At 39.0% G+C, this 21,428-nt stretch overlaps 1 protein-coding gene across 1 annotated transcript in view; it reads right to left on the bottom strand.

Moving 5' to 3' along the window:
* Nucleotides 1–6,914: 6,914 nt before the first annotated feature.
* LOC149285314 (1,4-alpha-glucan-branching enzyme-like) overlaps nucleotides 6,915–21,428 on the bottom strand; it is an 81,009-nt gene continuing 66,495 nt past the window's right edge. The window contains exons 14-16 of the mRNA XM_089495530.1: nucleotides 20,796–20,922; nucleotides 9,352–9,473; nucleotides 6,915–6,968 (exon numbers count right to left, since the gene is read on the bottom strand). Of these exons, the coding sequence (XP_089351656.1) occupies nucleotides 6,915–6,968; nucleotides 9,352–9,473; nucleotides 20,796–20,922 (303 nt within the window). The remainder of the gene's footprint in view (nucleotides 6,969–9,351; nucleotides 9,474–20,795; nucleotides 20,923–21,428) is intronic.

Genomic DNA, 21,428 nt, shown 5'->3' with positions numbered 1-21,428 from the left:
TCATTTTGAATCTTTTATTACCTCCCCAGGAAGCTGACTTTTTGGACGTTTGAGGACTTCTTTATCTTTCACTTCCATCATGAAATATTAAAGAAATGTGTGAATATCTACACACCCCAATGTACTGCTCATATTTTAAGCTTTATTATACTACTTGTTTGTTGTGTCATTTTGTTCACAATTATATGCACCCATTTGGGTATTTGGAGGAATACTTTGACAGTTTGCTGCAATATGTTGGGAGTATATATTTGTTTAACATACACACATACACACACACACACACAGTGGCTACAGGGGGGCAAGGGGTGGCAATTCCTGCCGAATTTGGAATAAAGTCGCAATGTGACTTTAAATCCCGTCTTTTTTTATTATTATTTATTTTTTTTTAATGCGGAGGAGAGAGAGGCACCGATCTTATGCGGGCCACACCTCGAGCCCTGCTACTTACCTGTGGGATGGTCTTCTGTACTGCATAGAGGAAGCGGAACCTAGCAGAGTTCACGTGACATCACATGACTCTGCTCCAGTCCTGCTTCCTCTGTGCTTTACCAGAGAACACATGGAGGGGGGCCGCGCCCTCTGCTGAAGTCTGAGCAGCATCGAGGAGCTGCAGTGCAGGTAAGGGGGTGGGGAGGGTGTTTGAATGAGTATGCGTGATTGAGGGAATTAATCTGTTAATGAATGAGTATATGAATGAATGAGTGTGTGTGTGATAGCATGGATGTGTAAGTGCTGGAACCTAGGCATGATGGGACTGTGATTGCTGTTAGCAATCACACTCCTATCATGCCAAGTCAGCCAGTACATGTTGAAACCTAGCTAGCTGCCCCCCTTGTGTATTGATGCTGCCAGGGGTCTGCACATCACTTACAGCCATCCTGTACCAGCATGTGCTGGCTGACCTGGCATGATAGGAGTGTGATTGCTAACAGCAATCACAGCAAGCACAGTCCCATCATGCCTAGGTACCAGCATTTACTGGTTGCCTGGGTAGGATAGGAGTGTGATTGCTGTGTGGGCAGTGTGGTTGCCAGGGCTACCTTTTAATGCCGTGTTTTTATGTGAATTCCAATTGATCTGTACCTGCAAAGCTGGGTTTTTGCGTTATTCTGTAGATCCATATCTATATATTTCCATACATTATTTATGTATAACTGCAAATACAGTGTTTGTATGTCTTATTCAGTTGATTAATACCTGCAATGCTGTTTCCATGTATTTATTTGATCTATACCTGCAATGCTACATTTAATATACTATTGTACACCTGCAAATACAGGATTTGTATGTCTGATTCTGTTTATTTGATATATACCTTCAGTGCTGAGATCACAAGTGAATTTCAGTTGATCTATACATGCAAAGCTTGGTTTGTGTGTTAATGTGTTGATCTATACCTGCTATCGGCAACTGGGGCTAATATTAATATATATGGGCAGCAGGGGTATCAATACACAAGGGGCAAAAACACTAAGAGGGGTATAAATGACAATGCAGTGTGAAAAATCCATCCTGATGTAGACGTCTGTGACGTAGATTGTGTCCTGCTGTTTGTGTGTTTGCGTGTCAGTGTGGCAGAGCCTGTCCTCGGTGTCTGTGTATAGGTGTTGGTGTGGCAGAGTCTGTCCTGGTGTGTGTTTGGGTGTTGGTGTGGCAGAGCCTGTCCTGGTGTGTGTGTTCGGTTGTCAGTGTGTCAGAGCCTGTCCTGGTGTGTGTGTGTGTTTGGATGTGGGTGTGACAGAGCCTCTCCTGATGTGTGTGGGTGTCTGTGTGGCAGAGCCTGTCCTGGTGTGTGTGTGTTTGGTTGTTGGTGTGGCAGAGCCTGTCCTGGTGTGTGTGTCTGGGTGTCGGTGTGACAGAGCCTGTCCTGGTGTGTGTGTCTGGGTGTCGGTGTGACAGAGCCTGTCCTGGTGTGTGTGTGTCTGTGTCACAGAGCCTGTCCTGGTGTGTGTGTCTGGGTGTCGGTGTGACAGAGCCTGTCCTGGTGTGTGTGTTCAGTTGTCAGTGTGGCAGAGCCTGTCCTGGTGTGTGTGTCTGGGTGTCTGTGTGGCAGAGCCTGTCCTGGTGTGTGTGTGTGTTTGGTTGTCGGTGTGGCAGAGCCTGTCCTGGTGTGTGTGTCTGTGTCACAGAGCCTGTCCTGGTGTGTGTCTGGGTGTCGGTGTGACAGAGCCTGTCCTGGTGTGTCTGTGTGGCAGAGCCTGTCCTGGTGTGTGTGTTCAGTTGTCAGTGTGGCAGAGCCTGTCCTGGTGTGTGTGTTTGGTTGTCGGTGTGGCAGAGCCTGTCCTGGTGTGTGTGTGTCTGGGTGTTGGTGTGACAGAGCCTGTGTTGGTGTGTGTGTTTGGTCATGTTTCCTGGCACTTAACTTACAGTAGGAATAATAATAAGAGATAAAATGCCCTCCTGAAGTTGTAGTGACTTCAGGGGACAAAACGTTCAAGGCCCTGAAATCATTTAGTGGAAAAGTTATTTATTGTGTTATATTTGTTTCAAGGATTAGTCACACTCAATTGTGGCTTCAGGCTTCCCATGTAAATGATCAAGTATTATTTTAGCCCAATAACAAAAGTATAATTCCATAGCACATTACTTTTGGAAATTATGAATGCCCCCCCCCCCCCAGTTTGACTGTGGTATCTTGTGTGCCCCCCCTATATATTGTTTCTAGAGTCGCCACTGCACACACACCATAGAAGTTTAATGCTTTTTGTTGAAGCCCTAAATATGAAACATACTAACACTCCTTAAATACCTTATATTAAATAGATTAAGACTTGCAACCCAAGGTAACCATATGAGATCTAAGGGTCAAATTAAAGATGGGCTCTTAAAAAATGATTTTTCAGCTTCATTAATGAAAATTAGGGTTATTTTCTTTGGCTTTTGGCAGGCTGCCCATTTCATAAATAAGCAGTGACAGATACTTGGATGTATTGGTTCAGCTAGAGGCGCAGCAATGTGACGCACACAGCAGAAGTAGAACTGTTGTTTTAAAATTAAGTGGCCCTTTAAATATTTTATTTCATGTTTTCCTGAATCAAAGAACAAACTCATCTTGTTTGTCTTTGCAAGGCTCTACAGCTTCCGAAAATCTAATAAGATGTTCTTGCCTATTTCACCTTCAATATTTGCCAAGTTGAGCTCTAAGACGACAATTAACAAAAATGGGGGGGGGGGGGGATGATGCAGTTGAACTCTGAAGGAAGTTGATAAAACTTCAAAAAGAAGAAAGCCGTATGTCTAAAATGAAGACTCCAAAAGAAATAAAAAAAAAATATAACAAATAACAGAGCCTATAGGCTATGTGATAATTCATTTCATTTATATTCATTTTCATGCATTGTTGTATGGTCAATTTGTAGTGACAATATGACAGCCATATCCTAGGTTTTTTGGGGGGTTTTCCTCTTGGCAGCAAAATATTTGACACCTGTAAACTTTACGATCAGTTTCAGACTCAGGTTCTCTTCGATCTGTGTTTTGTTTCACAATGTTCCCATAAGCAATGTTTCTCTGCAGATCTGTAAGTACTGTAGGTCAAAAAGGTTTCTGAGCACATTGAAATGCAGAAAATTGATGCACATTTGGTGGTTGTTACACAAAAAAACAAACAAAAAAACAATCAAATCGTCAATACAACTGATTTACCTTTCAACCCATTAATATTGTTGGTCAGGGCAGGATAATATCAAAGATAATCTATTTGTTTTGATGTTGATTTGAATTTTTGCAAAGGCAAATTGAATTTTTTTTCTTTTGTAATCATGTATACATAGATCTTTTATTTATTTTTTGATCAAGCATGCCAGCTCTCTCCTGGAAGCACACCTCTACTTATTTTTCCAAAGATTTTTTTTTTTTTTGACCAAAAGCACCTCCTAATTATTGAGATAGGGTTTTTCAACCACACCAATTGCTAACAGCTGTAAAAAATCAAGCGCATACGCGGCCAGTTCCATTGTCACCTTTGCCACAAGCCAGTTAGTGAAATTTCTGCCCTGCTAGATCTGTCCTGATCCACTGTAAGTGCTATTATTGTGAAGTGGAAGTGTCTGAGTGACAGCAGCCGTGTACACTCACAGAGTGGGCTGCGGAGTGGAGCGTGTAAAAATTGCCTGCCTTCTGTAGCAACAAACACTTTCCTTCCGGCGCTTCACAAAATGGTTTTCCATGGCCGAGCAGCTGCACACAAGCCAAAGATTCACTCAGATTCATGGGGAACCTGGGTTTGGCGGATGTCAGGACAACGCTGCCGGAATGCCTAGAGCCTACTGTAATGTTTGGTGGAAGAGGGATAATGTCTGCGGCTGTGTTACAGGGTTTGGGCCCCTTCGTTCGTGTGAAGGGTAATCTTAATGCTACAGCATACAAATACATTTTGGACAGTTTGGGGAAGGGTCCTTTACTATTCCAGCTTTCATAAACTATAAACAGACTCAAAACAAGTAAAATGAGGTGCAAGAAGAGCATGGCTGGTCCTGTATAATGTGTAGTTTAATCAGTACAATCTCCAAAGTTTCCTCGTCCATTTGATTATACATTACACAGGGCCACCTTAGCCCTTCTAGCTGGCTGAACCTGCCAGTGTTGGACCTTTGTAATGAAAAGTGAAGTGGGGGAGTTGAAACCAAAACTCTCTTGCAAACTATGATTTCTTTTTTCAGAGGGTCCTCTGGGGTTGCCATATTAGTCTTTAATAATACAACAGCAATGATTTCTACAGGCTGCATGCCAGTCTACAGACTCAGCTCAGTGTAAGTTCAGTGACTTAGATGGCAACCCACAGTTCTGTATATAAAGGAAGTTTATTGGAACAAAACAAAATAAAACCTACCACTACTACATTTAACGCTTAAAGAAAACATTTATTTTCCAAGAGACTTTCTTTATTATAAGTCAGAGGGTCACCCTGGTGATTTTAACCTGAGGAATTCTATTTTTTCACATCAAGTCAGCAAGATATGAACAGAATACAAGAAAACTGCAGTAAAGACGGCGTGCAAGAGCTTGTTTATCTTAAGAAAGGCCCACAAACACAGGTTGGTTGTTTCAGTATGTAGACTCTCTTGGCCTTCACCCTAAAGAATTCTGGAATAAAGAGAATAAAACAATGGCTTGGATTTTGATACAGTTTATACTGAGAACATTTAGGTTATAATCAATCACCTAACAATATAGTGCATCAGGGTATAAATGGGGGTTTATGGAGTGTTTGCAAACATTTTGGTTTCTGTTTTGTCTGGTCGAGGAGGTTTTCACCATACATTTGATACACAATCAGCTTTACACTAACTGTCCAAAACGATACTTATATATATATGTCTATATATAAAAACAGATACAGATAGCTCATGTTTCATATTTTTTTTATTATGATTCAATAAAGTAACACTGCTTTGCTTAATATAGAGATTTGCTTTTTTATAATTTAGAAAATACTTTATATAATTGAAAGGAAATATATTAAACTTCTAAATGGTGGTTCCTTTGCTTATTTCTCAAAAAAAAATAAATCAAAGGTCTAAAATAAAAAAAAATAAAAAATAAAACAAACTGATTTCAGTTTTTACCAATGGCTGGAGCGAACTAATAAACACAATTCCTGGCCACGAATTAGACAAAAAAAAATAATTCAAAAACAAGATTTTCCACACGACTTAAGTAAACTTAAATGTCACAAACTGAAAGTTAACATTTTCAGTTGCCAGCTATATTGCTAATGTTTCATGTCCCCACTGACTTGTTAGACAAGTTACATAATTATAAAACGCTGGTGATACAGTGCAGCTGGAACACCCATCAAAATGAAAGAGTCGTACGTTACAATGAAGCTACGGTCTAAATTAATCAGTTATTTTTTGAACACGGCTATTACATGGATATGAAACACGAACAGTACCAGTCGGTGTGATGCTATGGATTAAAAGTGCATACTTAGTAGGTTGCTATTGACATTGGAAACAGGCAGCCGATTACAATCCAGTTTCATTGGATCTGCTCAGGAATTCTGACAAAATTAAGGTGTCACCAACATCGCACTTACTGAAAGCCATTTAAAGCGTGAAGAACTGGAAACTAAAGAAAAACCTGTAAGTATCTGCGTCATTCGGTATCCTGGAGCTCCAAGAACTTATATGAAAATACAGCATGAATCTCCCATGGACTGTACCAATAAACTGTTATTAAATATGTCTAACGATTATCACTGATGCATTTAATATTATATATAATAAATGTCTTTCTTTCCCAGTAAGTGAAATATATATTCTACTATTCCTGTTTTACCATGCTCATAGTATGTATGCTACATAGTGCATAGGCCAGGGTCGTCCAACCTGTGGCCCTCCAGCTGCTCCAGGACTACATCTCCCATCCTCCTCAGCCAGCCCCTTAGCTGAAAGAGCATTATGGGAGATGTAGTCCTGCAGCAGCTGGAGGGCCGCAGGTTGGACGCCCCTGGCATAGGCATAGGCCTTATAATTACATTAGAAACAATATCATATATCTTGAGTTTTGATTAAATATTAATTTGACTTTTTTTCTGGGCATTTTACCAACATCTGAACAACAGTATTTATGTTACAATTAAAGATAGAGAAACGAGTTCAATTTACGGAAAAGACTGTTACAATTAACTTGGATTAGGGAGTTTCAATTTAAGAACAAACTATTGTAATAAGTTCTGCTGAAGTTAATGGTGCTTAACAGGAACAAACCTATATGTTTCCATCTTTTTTTCTTTGTTTCCTTGCAAATGGCTTTTAGTTAGTGGGATATTGTCGTATTACGGTTCTAATGCAATCAAAATACTGTGAACAATCTTGAACAGCTAGAATGAAATGTGGAGTAAGAAATGTTCTACTTCAAAAACAACAACTTCACACTCATTTCGAATGGAGACGGGACTTCAGTCCTTAGGCACTGTCCACATTTTGAAGAATAAGAGCCACTCTGCATGGAATGTAAACCTGAAATACAGAGAAAACAATGAATTTCAAAGCACATTGACACATATAGTTCAAAATTCACAGTACTCTATGCAGCTCCAAAACATGTACATGCTATAGTGTGAAGTTTTAAAGAACTGCCACTAGAGGGCAGTAAATGATTTATAACATTTATTAAAAAGTTCTTAAAATCTTTTTTTTTCCCCAGCATTGCCAGGTTATAAGTACAGCACTTGCTACAACATTAAAGCATTTGGCAGTATTAACTGCGGTAGCTCAGTTATTTGAAGATATGAAAAAGAAAAAACTAAATTATAAAGAATATAACAGCTAGTCGAAAGATTGGTACACATATTTGAATGAATCAAGATTATGTTTGCCATTTTTATAGGACCAGCATACTGGTTTGTTTTCTTGCTCTTAAATAAGGAAGAAACAAAGATGAATCCATTGCAAACATTCACTATATAATTGCAAACCATAAACCGTAAACTATGGAGGCTGGCCATGAGGAGTGACCTCTAAATACCGTATTGGCTCGGATATAGGCCGCCCCTGTATATAGGCCGCACCCTAAAAGTTTTTTAAAGAAAGTTTTTTTCTTTGAAAAAGCACCAAAAAAACATGCTGCCACTGTCCCCCCCGAGATATGCTGCCACTGTCCTCCCCCCCGAGATATGCTACCACTGTCCTCCCCCCGAGATATGCTGCCACTGTCCCCCCCGAGATATGCTGCCACTGTCCCCCCCCCGAGATATGCTGCCACTGTCCTCCTCCTCCCCCCCGAGATATGCTGCCACTGTCCCCCCCCCCCCCCGAGATATGCTGCCACTGTCCTCCCCCCCCCCCCCCCCGAGATATGCTGCCACTCTGCCCCCCGACTTACCAGAGCAGACTCCCGGTTGTCTTGCGGGGCCGGCGGGGGACATCTACGCAATACGCGTATACAACTTCCGGTGCCAGCACTCAGCGGATGTGCCGGCACCGGAAGTTGTATACGCGTATTGCGTAGATGTCCCCCGCCGGCCCGCAAGACACCCGGGAGTCTGCTCTGGTAAGTCTTGGTGGCAGAGGTAAAACGCATCGTGCGGACGGTCACCGGCTGCGGCGATGCGGGTAAACAACCTCCGCAGCCGGTGACCGTCCGCACGATGCACTTAGACAACCTCCCGTGCCGGCACCCCCCCCCTGGTGGAAAGTGCTGGCAGGGGAGGCTGTCTGAGCGTATCGGAGAGTAGGATGCAGGTCCCCTGCACCGCTGCGGGGGATCTGTATCCTAACCCCGCTGCCTGCCCGGCGTCTGGTACTGCATGTCCCGGGCGTCGGGCGCTAGACCCCGAATATAGGCCGCACCCCCACTTTAAAGACTTAAAGTGGGGGAAAAAAGTGCGGCCTATATCCGAGCCAATACGGTATAAATCCAGTTGTGATTGAGTAAATGATTATAAGGAGACAAAGTAATAGGATAAGACTGTTTTTGACAGTTCTGGGGAGAATACAGCAATAAATCACTAATATACGTTAGCTGATTAAACAAGACACAGGAAGAGAAGGCAGGGGCGAAAAGAAGATTGCTGGACAGACAAAGGAAAGATTAAAGAGCTAAGCCAACCAGACTACAAAACAGGTAAATGAACCTTTACAAGAATCCTACTGACCCATCAAGCATACTGTTTAACACTAATGATGGCAACATATATTTCAGCTGCTGGGAACAAGCATTACATACTAAGAACCATTAAATAGCAGATAGCATCAATCCCATCTGCTACAGCAAAAACCCTAGAAACACAGTCACATATTTGTATGTCTCTGGGCAATACACTCTTTCTTGACATTATGGTCAAATTAAATGTAGAAGTAGCAATTAAGGCAGCCACATAACAGAATATTATGGTGAGATGTATCTGCTGATCACAGCCAGGATGTGGTATTTTAACGATGGCATATCTTCATTTTATTGGGATCAATGAGCTGGACGTTTTAATTATGTTGGTCTCCATATATTTTCATCCATTCCCCGATGAGTACCAGCAGAGGCTCTTTTCCCCCCAAACCGACTCTCGTTATAAATACTAGGGTAACGGGCGTCACTGATTAGATTTCCTTTAGGAATGCGGGAAAAAAACCTTTTTGTCCACCATTAAAAAGCTTTTGATGACATGCATAAAAAAGATGTAATTTCAAATATTTAACTGTACAACTCCAGTACAAATACTGCATTCTGTGAGATTCAAAGTGAATGTTTGGCTTTGTGGAAGCTGGTGAGAAAAAACAAGCGGTGGAAGAATACAGAATCTGCAAATTCCGGGGGAATTCTCCCTACACCATTTGAAAATAATTACTTTAAATAAAAGTCCAACAGGTGATGGAAAAACAAGCAAAGAAACAAACAAAAACTTACCAAGAGTGAGTAAGCACGATTATTGTAGGGAATATTCTCTGTAAAGAACTCTGTGTTGTGGCTTATTCTCTGGTGCCCTCCGTATTCTGCAGCATCAGTATCCAGAACTATCATATACTTACAATTTAAAGATTAAGGACCATATGCTTGTAAGGTGGATGACACAGCCAATACAAATTAGAAAATAAAACGACGCCAATTGTGTGTTCAATAAAATAAATGATCAAATGTAATAATTTTGAGAGTTAGGAAAATATCATGTACAGTCTATATCATGTTGCTTAATAAACTTCACAAACGGACTATCCCAATCCCTTTCCAACTATGAATCATGGACCACCCAGTGCTTCTCCGTATCTTCATATTGGTTTCTGTCTTGATGAAGCACAATACTGAGTAACTAAGCAGGACTGTGCAAAAGTGCAAAAGAGTAAGACATGTTAATAGTTTATTTTAATAATTTAACAAAAATTTAGTGAAAAGTAGAAAAATCAAATGAATATTTTGTGTGAGCACCCATTGCCTTCCAAAAAGCATCAGTCCTTTTTACACTTGCACAAAGTAATGGATTTTGTAGCCACATATTTAGGTTCATGATTAAGCAATTATACCAAACAGGTGCTACTGCACATCAATTTAATATGTAGGTTGAAACACAATCATTAAATGAAACAGAAACAGCTGTGTAGGAGGAATAAAACTGGGTGGAGAACAGCAACAAGACATAAGGTAGTTACACTGCATCTGCAATGTCTCTCCCAAGCAGAAACTTCAAGGCAGACGAGTTTCTAGCACAAAGGAACGGGCAATGTTGAGAACGGATTGCAGAAAATTCAAAATTTGTAATATTGAGTTTGGTCGCTGAAGGTCTGCGAACAGTAAAGTATGGTGTAGGTTCCTTGCAGGTTTGGGGCTGCATTTCTACAAATATAGTTGGGGATTTGGTCATAATTGATGGTCTCCTCACTGCTGAGAAGGTACATACTTATCCATCATGTAACACCATCAGGGGGGTATCTGACTGGCCTCAAATTTATTCTGCAGCATGACAACGACCCCAAACATACAGCCAAAGTCATAAAGAAATATCTTTGGTGTAAATAAGAACGAGGAGTCCTGGAAGTGATGGTACGTCCCCCACAGAGCCCTGATCTCAGCATCAAGTCTGTGTGGTATAACAAGAAGAGAGAAGCAACTGAGGCTGCCTAAATCTACAGAAGAGCTGCAGTTAGTTCTCCAACATGTTTGGAACAACCTACCTGCCGAGTTCCTTAACCCCTTCAGTACCGGGACGTACCTGGTACTTCCTGGTTAACAGTCACCGGTAGACCGGGACGTACCAGGTACGTCTCCTCCAAAAAACGCCCCCACATCACCACAATCGCGGTGATCGTGGGGGCGCTGCTGCTGCTGTCTGCCCAGGACTCCTGGGCAGACAGCACAGCCTGTCTAAGCCCGCCCCCAAGCCCACGATCACTCCCACGGAGTGATTTTGTAGGCAGAAACAGCGATTGCAGAAAAATCTGCAATCACTGTTTCAGCTGCCACAGGCAGCTTCAGGGAAGGGGGGGGGTATTGAATGGGTCCCCACACAAGTGTGGGGACCTGATCCAACACCCCCCTGCTGCCTGATCGCTCCATGAGAGCGTCAGTGCAGCGTTAACCCCTTCAATGCCGCGATCGCGGCATTGAAGGGGTTAATTCCCGTTTTTTTAGGGGGTTCTGCTGCTGGTGGTCTGCCTGGAAGCCCAGGCAGACCAGCAACAGCAAAAACGAGCCCCCAGAAGTCCTCTGATCAGTCCTGTAGGACTGATCAGAGAGACTCCTCCCCTACAATCTCCAGTCTATTGGAGATTGTGTCCCAGCTGCCAGAGGCAGCTTCAGGGACAGGGAGACAGGGTTCTTTGGTCTCCACATGAGTGTGGAGACCAGACCCCCCCACCCCCACCCTTCCTCAGTTAACCCCTACCCCCCTCTTCCTCAATTAACCTCTTCAATGCTACGATTGTGTATGACCCCCATCGCAGCATTGCAGGGGTTAATATTAGTCCCCACAAGCTTGTGGGGACTAAATATCAATGCTGTGCTTCAATGGAGCATCAGCATTGAAAGAGTTAAAAAAAAATAATGTAAAAAATAATAATAATAATTAAAAAAATAAATTAAAAAAAATTAATAAAATAATAATAATAATAAAAAAAAAAATAACAGCACTGACCTGAAAGTCCAGGGTGCTTCCAGGTCAAATGCTGGGCTGATCAGATCGCCCCTGGCCAATAGGAGTGATCGGATCATTATGGCAGCCCACGGATGACCCTGCTCTACAAAGAGAGAGGGGTCATCTAGGGTAATTATGAAAAAACACAAATTATTAATAAAATGAAAAAATCATAATTATTACCTGATCACTTGTCGGTGACATTTTAAGTCGCTGATTATTGATCGGTCTCCCTGATTGATGTCAGCGGCCTAAACCTGTCACTTACAAGTAATCTGATGAAAAAAAATATTTAAAAAAATTTAAATGCACATGTTCCAGTTTTGCCCTCATAGCTTCCTCAAAAAATACATGAACCATGCATGTGAGGCCTTGTTGGAACCGGGGGGTGTTGGTGAACAAAATGTGGTGTTTTTTTTCCAGTGTTACACATATGCTGTGCAAGAAATAAATTGCAACATTGAAATGTATGCGTTAAAAACGCAATAAAATAATTTCCCTGTGAAGTTTGGCAGACATCAGTGAAGAAATGGCTGGCTGAAAACTGTCAAAACTACCCTAGTTGAACACCTTGACTCGTCTACTGTTCATAAATATATACTTTTATGGGGTAATTTACAGTGGGGGGGCTTCCAAAATGTCCCAAATGGGATATGGGCCCAGGAAACCAATTTCTGAAAACTTGCGCATGTTCCAGTTATGGCCTCATGGCTTCCTCAAAAAATGCATGAACCATGCATGTGAGGCCTTGTTGGAACCGGGGGGTGTTGGTGAACAAAATGTGGTGCTTTCTTCCACTGTTGCACATATGCTGTGCAAGAAATAAATTTTAACATTGAAATGTATTTGTTAAAAACGCAATAAAATAAATTTTCCGTGAACTTTGGCAGACATCAGTGAAGAAAAGGCTAGCTGAAAACTGTCAAAACTACCCTAGTTGAACACCTTGACTTGTCTACTGTTCATAAATATATACTTTCATGGGGTAATTTACAGCAGGGGGCTTCCAAAATGTCCCAAATGGGATATGGGCCCAGGAAACCAATTTCTGAAAATTCCAAATGTGAAAACGAAAATGCGCATGTTCCAGTTTTGCCCTCATAGCTTCCTCAAAAAATGCATGAACCATGCATGTGAGGCCTTGTTGGAACCGGGGGATGTTGGTGAACACAATTTGGTGTTTTGTTCTGCAGTTGCACATATTCTATACAAAATATAATATAAAATCTAAAGCAACATTGCAACATATGCAAAAAACCCCCCAAAAATATAAAAATACCTCAAAATTTGGCAGCAATTGGCGATAAAATCCCTGTTTGAAAAGTGTCAAAATGACCCTAGTTGTACACCTTGACTTATCTACTGTTCATAAACATATAATTTTTGGGGGGTAATCAGTATCTGTGACAACTATTGCAGTTATTAGACTACCATGCCAAATTTGAAAAAAATTACATTTCAAAAACGTGATGCATGCCTTGCAATATTTGCCCTATACTGGTCAAAATAGATAAAAATCCTGGCCATGTTGGGTGGTTTCCAAATCAGGACAACTTAATGAATATATTTGGGATAATTTTTTCCCATTGGTTTAATGTGTGTACAATTTGTATGTATACAAAACTGTAAAAAAAATGCGTTTTTTCATTTTTTCCCCACTTTTTCCAGTTTTTTTCAAACAAAACAATGTACTACCCAGCTTACTATGGTTTCAAATGAAAGCCCTACTTGTGCTGAAAAAAACAATATATGATTTGTGTGGGTGCACCAATTGATAAGAGAGAAATTACAGTTGAAGAAAGACATGGCAAAAACACAAAAACGGCTCCGGTCCTTTAGCGACACCTTAGTATCAAAATCCCGGTCCTGAAGGGGTTAAAAAACAAAACAGTGCGCGAGTGTACCTAGAAGAATTGATGCAAAGGGTGGTCACACCAAATAATGACATTTGATTTAGATTTTTCTTCTGCTCACTCACTTTGCATTTTGTTAAATGATAAAATGTAACTATTAACTTTTGCACAGTACTGTGCTTTATTTCATAACAAGAAAGGAAATCTTACCTTAATTAAACATATTTCATTTCACTTGATACGGGTTATAATGCTGTATACATTCTGGGTTTCCTTGGAAATATATTACTTATTTTGAAAAAACAGTATAATCTGTCTATAATTTGTCAAGTCTTCTTGTGCGTTAAAGGTCATTTATCAACAATAAATCAAGTGGAATGTCACCTGATACTCTGTGTTTCTAAAAAGTTCATAAAAAGGAAACAATTTGGTATTTTTGTAACTCAGAAGCATGTGAATCCCTGGAATATACATGATACATACAATATGCGTTACTAATGGAAAACTCAAATTAACTCAAGTTTCCTGAAACATGACTTTACGAGTTCAGTTTCCACTCCAATCAATGGGGCCGTAACTCGCCTCAACCAACAGATCTCACTTATCTCAGTATGTCTCCCATAAGCTTCATAGACTAGTAAACACTTCTGCCTCTAAATCTGTCTCAACAGTACACGTGTTCATCCAAGTACTGAAAACCGCAGTTGCAACGTAAAGAAAAGTTGGGTAATCAGCTGAAAATACATGACTAGTATAAACCTGAAAATAAACATTATTCTAAAAGTGCCAATTAATTCAAAATAACAGAAAGTCAGTGCTTACAGCAGCCAAGTGAGTCAACAACTTTCAAGAGCATTAAAAAGGTAAGCGAAATCAATTAAACCTTATCTTTGTATACCATGCTTTCATCGATAATGGCCATATCAATACGATGTTAAGATGCTTCAGGGCAACTATGTTTTCACAGCATGATGCCCATAGCAAAAATACAAATAAAGTACAACTTTCCTTGACCCCCATGAAGCTGGCAAAAAAAGTTTGAGAAAAACAGGATTACTGAATATTTTTCAGATCTAGGCATTTTATTTTAATTACACAATACGTGTCCAGCAAAGGGATTGGCTACAGACTTCGTACTCTCTTTAAATCTCTCACGGCTCGTGTACAGCAACACGCAGGGGGTAGTAAGTCTCGTTTGTGATAATACCTGGAAATAGCATTCCATTAACTGCAACAGAAAGGCATTACTTTCTGTACACATAATACAGCAGTCTTGTATAGGCAGAGTAATTAAAGCCTAGACCCATAACTATGAATAATTTAGCACTTGTCCAGTTTAATGTATCATGGCCACTTTTATATATGTATCTAGTGGACCATGTATTACAGACCTATCTGATACAAGATATTGTTACTTGAGGCTCAATGAACAGCAGTAAAGAAATTATTCCCCCATTCTACCAGACCATGGTGCCTTTATTCTGTTAATATATGTTAAAGAAAAACTCACTGCTTTACCTCCTGCTTCTGAGCTTCTCCCTAAAGTAAGTGATTTAATTGTATTTTACTTTTTCCAAAGTACTTTAATTAGCTTTCCTCTTTGACGAGGCTGTGACATGAATCTGCCCCTTTAACTATAATCAAGCCTGCATGAACACCACTCAAAAATGATGTTTGGCTGAGTACACTATGTTCAGTGACATTTGTATTGCTCAGGAACATACCCTATACATCCCGACACATCCCTAAAAACATATTTTCAACAGCTTACTCAAGCATTACCACACATGGATCTCCCCAGCATAATTCAAACACAGCAAAAAATTCATAATCATCACATCCTACTGTAAAAAAACCAACAAAACATTTAACAGGGGCGCAGAAATAGCAGCCTTCCGTTAAATGGAAAGGGATATGACAAAAGTCCAAGGCCTGAGGGGGTCAGGAAAGCGAGGACTGGGGTTAATCCTCCTCATCGGGAATGCCAATGATGGCGTAACTCCCAGCAAGCCGAGGATCAGCCTGTGACCGTCGTTATTTAAAAGGCGTTGAAGGAGGTTTAAGCGCATGTACTTCACATCATCTTCTCTGTTATGGTTGATAGCTATCAATATTGTAACTGAGACATGCTTTAAAGGGGATGACAACTACAATATTAAGTGTGCATTTACTAAAAAATTTATATATATATATATATATATATACTTACCTGTCGGCTCTGCTACAGAATGCGCTGCAAACAGCACTCAGTAAAACAAACATGAGCATTGTGGGTACTTGTGTCCCACCTGGTTGCCATATTTTGCAGCTTTTTCTTTACCTCTGTAGTTTTGAATATGTCATAGCGGGGAGACGTCAACCAAGTGCTGCTATGACCAATAACGCAGGCAAAATATCTCAACCAACAAAGCTAAGTCTTTCACTTAAACTATGGATGCTTCGAATAAATTGTTATATTAATTTAGTCCTGCACAGAAAACCCTACTATATGGCATTTATATTTCCAAATGTAAAAAATATCCTGAGCTATAAGGTCAGAAATTATTGAGAATACATTCTTACAGAGAGATGTTAGAGAGGATAATTAACGCTTAGACTGGGCTTGGTACTGATCAAGCAGTAAAACGCTATAAAGTTACACAGCATTATGGAATATGACGGCGCTAGACAAATCAATAAGTAATAATTGACTGGTTATGCATCCCATATTACATATATGTATTTATTATATAAGGGTTGGCGCTTATATAATAAATACATATGTAATATGGGATACAATATGTATGTGCATATGGGGTCCCCTCTAGCCAGAATGCAGCTGATTTTAAATGTAACAAATTTCAAGCAGGTATATTGACAATATAAAAAAACTGTAATCATTAACATCAATATGTGCAAGATATAGACCCACAACTTCCATAGGTCTAAACCACACAAAATGAATACCCGAATAAACACTTTTTTTGGACTGAAGTCCAACATATATATAAAGTTCCCATAAATTATCTACTTATAATAATATGGGGAGATTTGTTTACCGCTACGTGGCAGAATAGTACATGTCAATATGTCTAGGTGTTTATGCCTCACATAAAGACAAGAATCCAATGGAAAATTGAAACAAGATACTTCCCCCATTCACAAGTAAATGAGACGAGCTCAAGGACATAATAAAGGTTTGAGATATTACAATGGGTAGAAAAATGGGCAGATTAGACAGGACGAGCAGAATTATTCCATGTTTCCATGTGTGCTAGGACAGTACAGCCCAGAGGAAACTATATGATTCTTGTTTGAGATCAAATGAGATAGTATGGATGGCATTATCCATAAGGTTAATTACTTATTGAAGACTATTGCTTATTCAGACAATCTGAATACTAATGTTCAAACCAAATGATACATTGCACACAAGGAATGCGTAATGAAACCTACAGCTTCACTAGAACGGAATGCAAATGATATTACGCGGATCAATTTTGCTTTTTAACTCAATTAACTGAGAACCATAGAAAATCTAGAATGGTTTAAAGTTTATGTAGGTTATTAACTGGCATAGTTAAAATGCAATTTGCCTCTTTGCTACAAAAGTCTACGATATAATGCAGAGTGATGCATTAAAGCTCTATTCAGCAGTAATAGGATGACCTTGCAGGGCTAATGATATAGCCATGCAAAGAGGGATGTTTGTTCTGTCTTGGAAAATCTGCTAACATTAAACCTTTCAAAATTTAAACAAAAAAACAACAAAATATTGAATTTGTTATACCTTATTTTAGATACAGTAGAACAGATCAAGCTTACCTGCTACATATGACCGAAATACCTAGAGGATTTACCAAAGGCAGCCAACTGGTGTTATAAAATATAGATGGCCACTACAATGGTGGAGAGGTAGAGGTTAAAAAAAAATATCAGGTATGACTAGAGAATTTAAACATATACAGTTTGATGAAAAGTCAAGAGGACATACTCTTTGATTTGCCCATTACTTGGGACTTTTCTAAGTTGTCATCACTTCTTCAAACTCAATACCATCAACCCAACTCCTGAAAATGAACAATCTGTTTTGCCCACCTTTGAGATCTCCCCACCAATGACTCCTCCAAATCACCCTCACTACAGTCAAGCTCGCCCAAGCCTCCCCTTATCTCTTGTCTCGTTCCTTCTCAACCCATTCATAGATTGTAAGCTCAAAAGAGCAAGGTTTTCTCCGTCGGAATCGGCCGCGCTTTATAAATAAATGTAATGTAATGTTCTTTACAAGTAAGTCAACTTAGGTTCATGTAATTGTCAATTTTCCTTTTTTTTAATTGATGCAATTTTGTTAATTTTCACTCTATTGCAATGACTCTATAGAACCTAATAAATAAAATGTAGATTGGGAGATTTCATACAAGGAGAAATGTTAGAGAAAGAGGTCAAAGATTAGAACTACAGATTCACAGATCTAGATGTAACGTTAGACAGAATTATTATTAACTGGGGGTAGATTTGTGTAAAGTCTGAGGTCTTACTCTAGGTAGAAAAAAACAATGAACTAACAGCCATAGTTTGTTAAAATTCTTCATAAGAATTTTTAGTAAGGCTATCCTCCATTTTTATCTTAGTAACCGTTTCCTTTTGGATGAGAATGTTAAAGTGTATAATAAATTAAGTACTGAAAATGCAAGAAGCTGAGCACTTGATCTCATTCCATAGTACACAAAAATCCTTTACTGTGATTACATACTTTAGAAAAAAGTTGCACTTGAAGGAACAGTCTTAGTCCCTCAGTCGCACTCCAACTGCATTCACATGTATGCTAGCAAAACATCAGTGTTCAGATAGCATAAACATACTTGGCTGCTTCCGCTGCCACTGACTAGAATGGGAGTTCTACTGAGCATGTGCAAGATGCATACTATATAGTACACTTTCGGTAGAGGCAGCTGAGGCAGAGTTAAATGAGGCAAAATAATACCTGAGGACCCCATGCACAACGCACTGCGACATGCATTAAAAGGAAAACCAGGCTTGGGTACATTTTCCCTGTCCATGAGAGTTCTAAGTACCTTTAAAGCACCAATCTGCTTGTCAACACCCATGTTAATCATGTAAAAGTTTGCATGTTTTTATTTTTTTATGGAAACATGTTACACGATGACAGTTGCCATAGAAAAGAGTTTTGTTTTTTAATCTTAAAACATGTGTTTTCATGTGATTAAACATTCAGAGGAATGAACAGCATAGTAGAGAGTGCAAATAATGTCTTGTGTAATTGGAAAAAGACAGTGTTATCCCATGAAACTCTGACTGGGCAGGATGTTACAAATGTAAAGTATCTGGTCTGGAGTTTTTAAAGCAGGAAAAAATTGGTCGCCAGATTCTGTGTTTGAGACAAGTAAGAAAATGAAGCAAAATGGTATCAAACTGTGTTGTTGAGGCTCAGAATTTGGAAATGGGTTTCTAGATAAATACATCATCTTAATCAGATTAAAAAAGGAAAAATCTAGATTCTTAAGTGTTAAATACTAGGACTGGGCTATGTGTCAATTAGCATGTCTGTTTATAAAAAAAAAAATAAAAAAAAAAAAAAGACTTCATCATATGAAGGTTAATAATAGCACCCAGTCCCAAAATAAGAAGGGCTGGGAGATTTAATGGCCAGATTAATAAAAAGAGAATATATGCATTCTCAAACATCAGTGTTTTATTGCTAATAAAAATAAATCACATTTTTCAAAGTGAATAGTAAAGCCTACAATATGAAACAAGAGTCTTTAATGAATGTAATATTATATACATAAAGGTCTCTTAAGGGTGGACACCATCCCGCCTACAGAATACATTTAAGCGTACCGTGCACACAGCGGCAGGGCCAGCTCCATTCCTATGTACAGGTATTATCAGAACGATCCAATCAGGATCAGCCACTCTCGCCGAATAGGAATGCTCTCTGGCACAGAGAGAGATAAGATGATCATGGATGAATGTGAGTGTTGTGTAAGTATGCTTGAATGTGTGTCATTAGATTCAGAATACTGTGAGCGATAGTTTGGCTGAGAGTTGTTAGTTTGTGTCTATGTTGGGTGGCCGCCACCACCGCATGCTTTTGGCCACTATTTTTTTTATTTTTTTTTTATGTATACCATTTATGATCTTCTTATGGGAAAGGGAGTACTTTAAGACCTGTTCCATTTAAAAATGATAGAACAGAGACTACTTAAAAGAAAATGTAATGGTTTAGAGAAAGAAGGAACAAAAAAAATAGTTTTTGATTTAGGTATTGTGATGAAAAATACATTCACAGGCACATGAATGCAGAATAAACCCTCTGTTACATATAATATGACAGGTATAGAATACCGATTGGGATGCACTACGCCTTTGTATAAAAAAGGACATACATTGTTAACAGACACTGACAGTTACATAACCGTACTTCAAAACAGTCTAGAAGTCAACATACTACAAAGCAGCATCTATGCCTCGAGCAATCACACTCCAGTGACTTGCTTAAATGACCTTATTCCCTCATTAGAAGATCTGGGGACAAGATGAAAATGTCATCGAGAGAAAATGTACACTTAAAATGCACACTCCTGAAACATCTGAATATCACATGGACAAATCCATTTGCTACCCGACCATTCTTAAAAGTGCTGTTAATTATAATTTACTTATAATATAACCAAGTAAAGTTTCATATGCATAGACACACTCCATAGCGTACCAAATGTAGACAGAAGGCTAATAACAACCAGCATTTAGCTTTTTTATATTAAAAAAAATAACACTTTAAACCAGCACTTTGCTTTATGCACAGTCTCCAATAGCGAACATCTGAAAACTATAAAAACTATATTAACTACCTAGTGAGCCAAGATGTATGCAATCCTCTGCATTTATCACGCTACGATATCTGCATAAACAAAAGATGCTGTACACTCTCAAGGATTAACAGCACACAAGGTGGTCGGTCACGTATTTATTTATGTTTGAAGTATCCTACCCAATACCCACACCTCCGTCCCTCTTATACAAAACCGAAGGCTCAATACCACCTCCCATCTCACCAACATAAGGACTGGAATTGGGTCAGGAGGTCTATCACCCTCAAGGTTGTTCTGGTTGAAATGAAATTGACCTAAACTGGCAATCAACTGTAGAGTAACAATGGCCACTGAACTAGAATCTAACCATGATCTTCATGAAAAAAAAAACCTGTTGCTCCTCCAGCTAAGCCTGAAAATACATTTGGGGATTACATCTAACAACTTATACAATACTCAGTATGTTCTCATGATCAAAATTCATTTTTGTTGTTTTTAAGTAAAGCTTTAAACATTATAAAAATATTCATGTGTTAATATTTATGAAAGGATATTTCCCCGGTGAGTTTACAGCCACTCTGTACCCAGTGAAACTTTTGTTTGGATGGAAATTAAAGATGAAAAGGAGATTTGCCCTCTCAAACACAATAATCTTATCATCTTCATGTTTTGCACTGACATAAGCCTAGGAGAAAAAAAAAAGAACACTGAAATTAGTTACAAAATTCAATTGCTTTCTGTGATACATGGTGAAACAATAACAAATGTGTGAACCAATATATATATATATATATATATATATATATATATATATATATGTATTTTGACAAAGTTCTGATCTGTTGGTAATATCAAAAGGTTAAAGGGGAAGTTATACCTAAGTATTTGGACATACAATTTTCCAGATTATAAATTGCATTCCATAAAAAAAAACACTAAATGTTTATAAGCAAACATATAGGAAAATAATAACCAATGTTTATTTTCTAAAAAAATTTTTTTTATGATAGACAAGAACCATTTGGTCTGACCATTTTCCCCACTGTAAATACTGAAAACTTAATTAGTCTTTGGTTCCTTCTTATATTCAGATTAGTTTTATGCCTATCCCATGCATATTTAAATCAGTTACTGTATTAACATCTACCACTTAAGCTTGGAGGCTATTTCTCTTATATACAACCTTACCAG

The sequence above is a fragment of the Sceloporus occidentalis genome, unplaced genomic scaffold (genome assembly GCF_023333645.1).
Source record: "Sceloporus occidentalis isolate IW3139 unplaced genomic scaffold, rSceOcc1.0.p SCAF_81, whole genome shotgun sequence".
In the NCBI taxonomy this organism is placed as follows: domain Eukaryota; kingdom Metazoa; phylum Chordata; class Lepidosauria; order Squamata; family Phrynosomatidae; genus Sceloporus; species Sceloporus occidentalis.
Note: the sequence above shows the minus strand (reverse complement) of the source record. Positions and strands in the feature narration are given on the sequence as shown.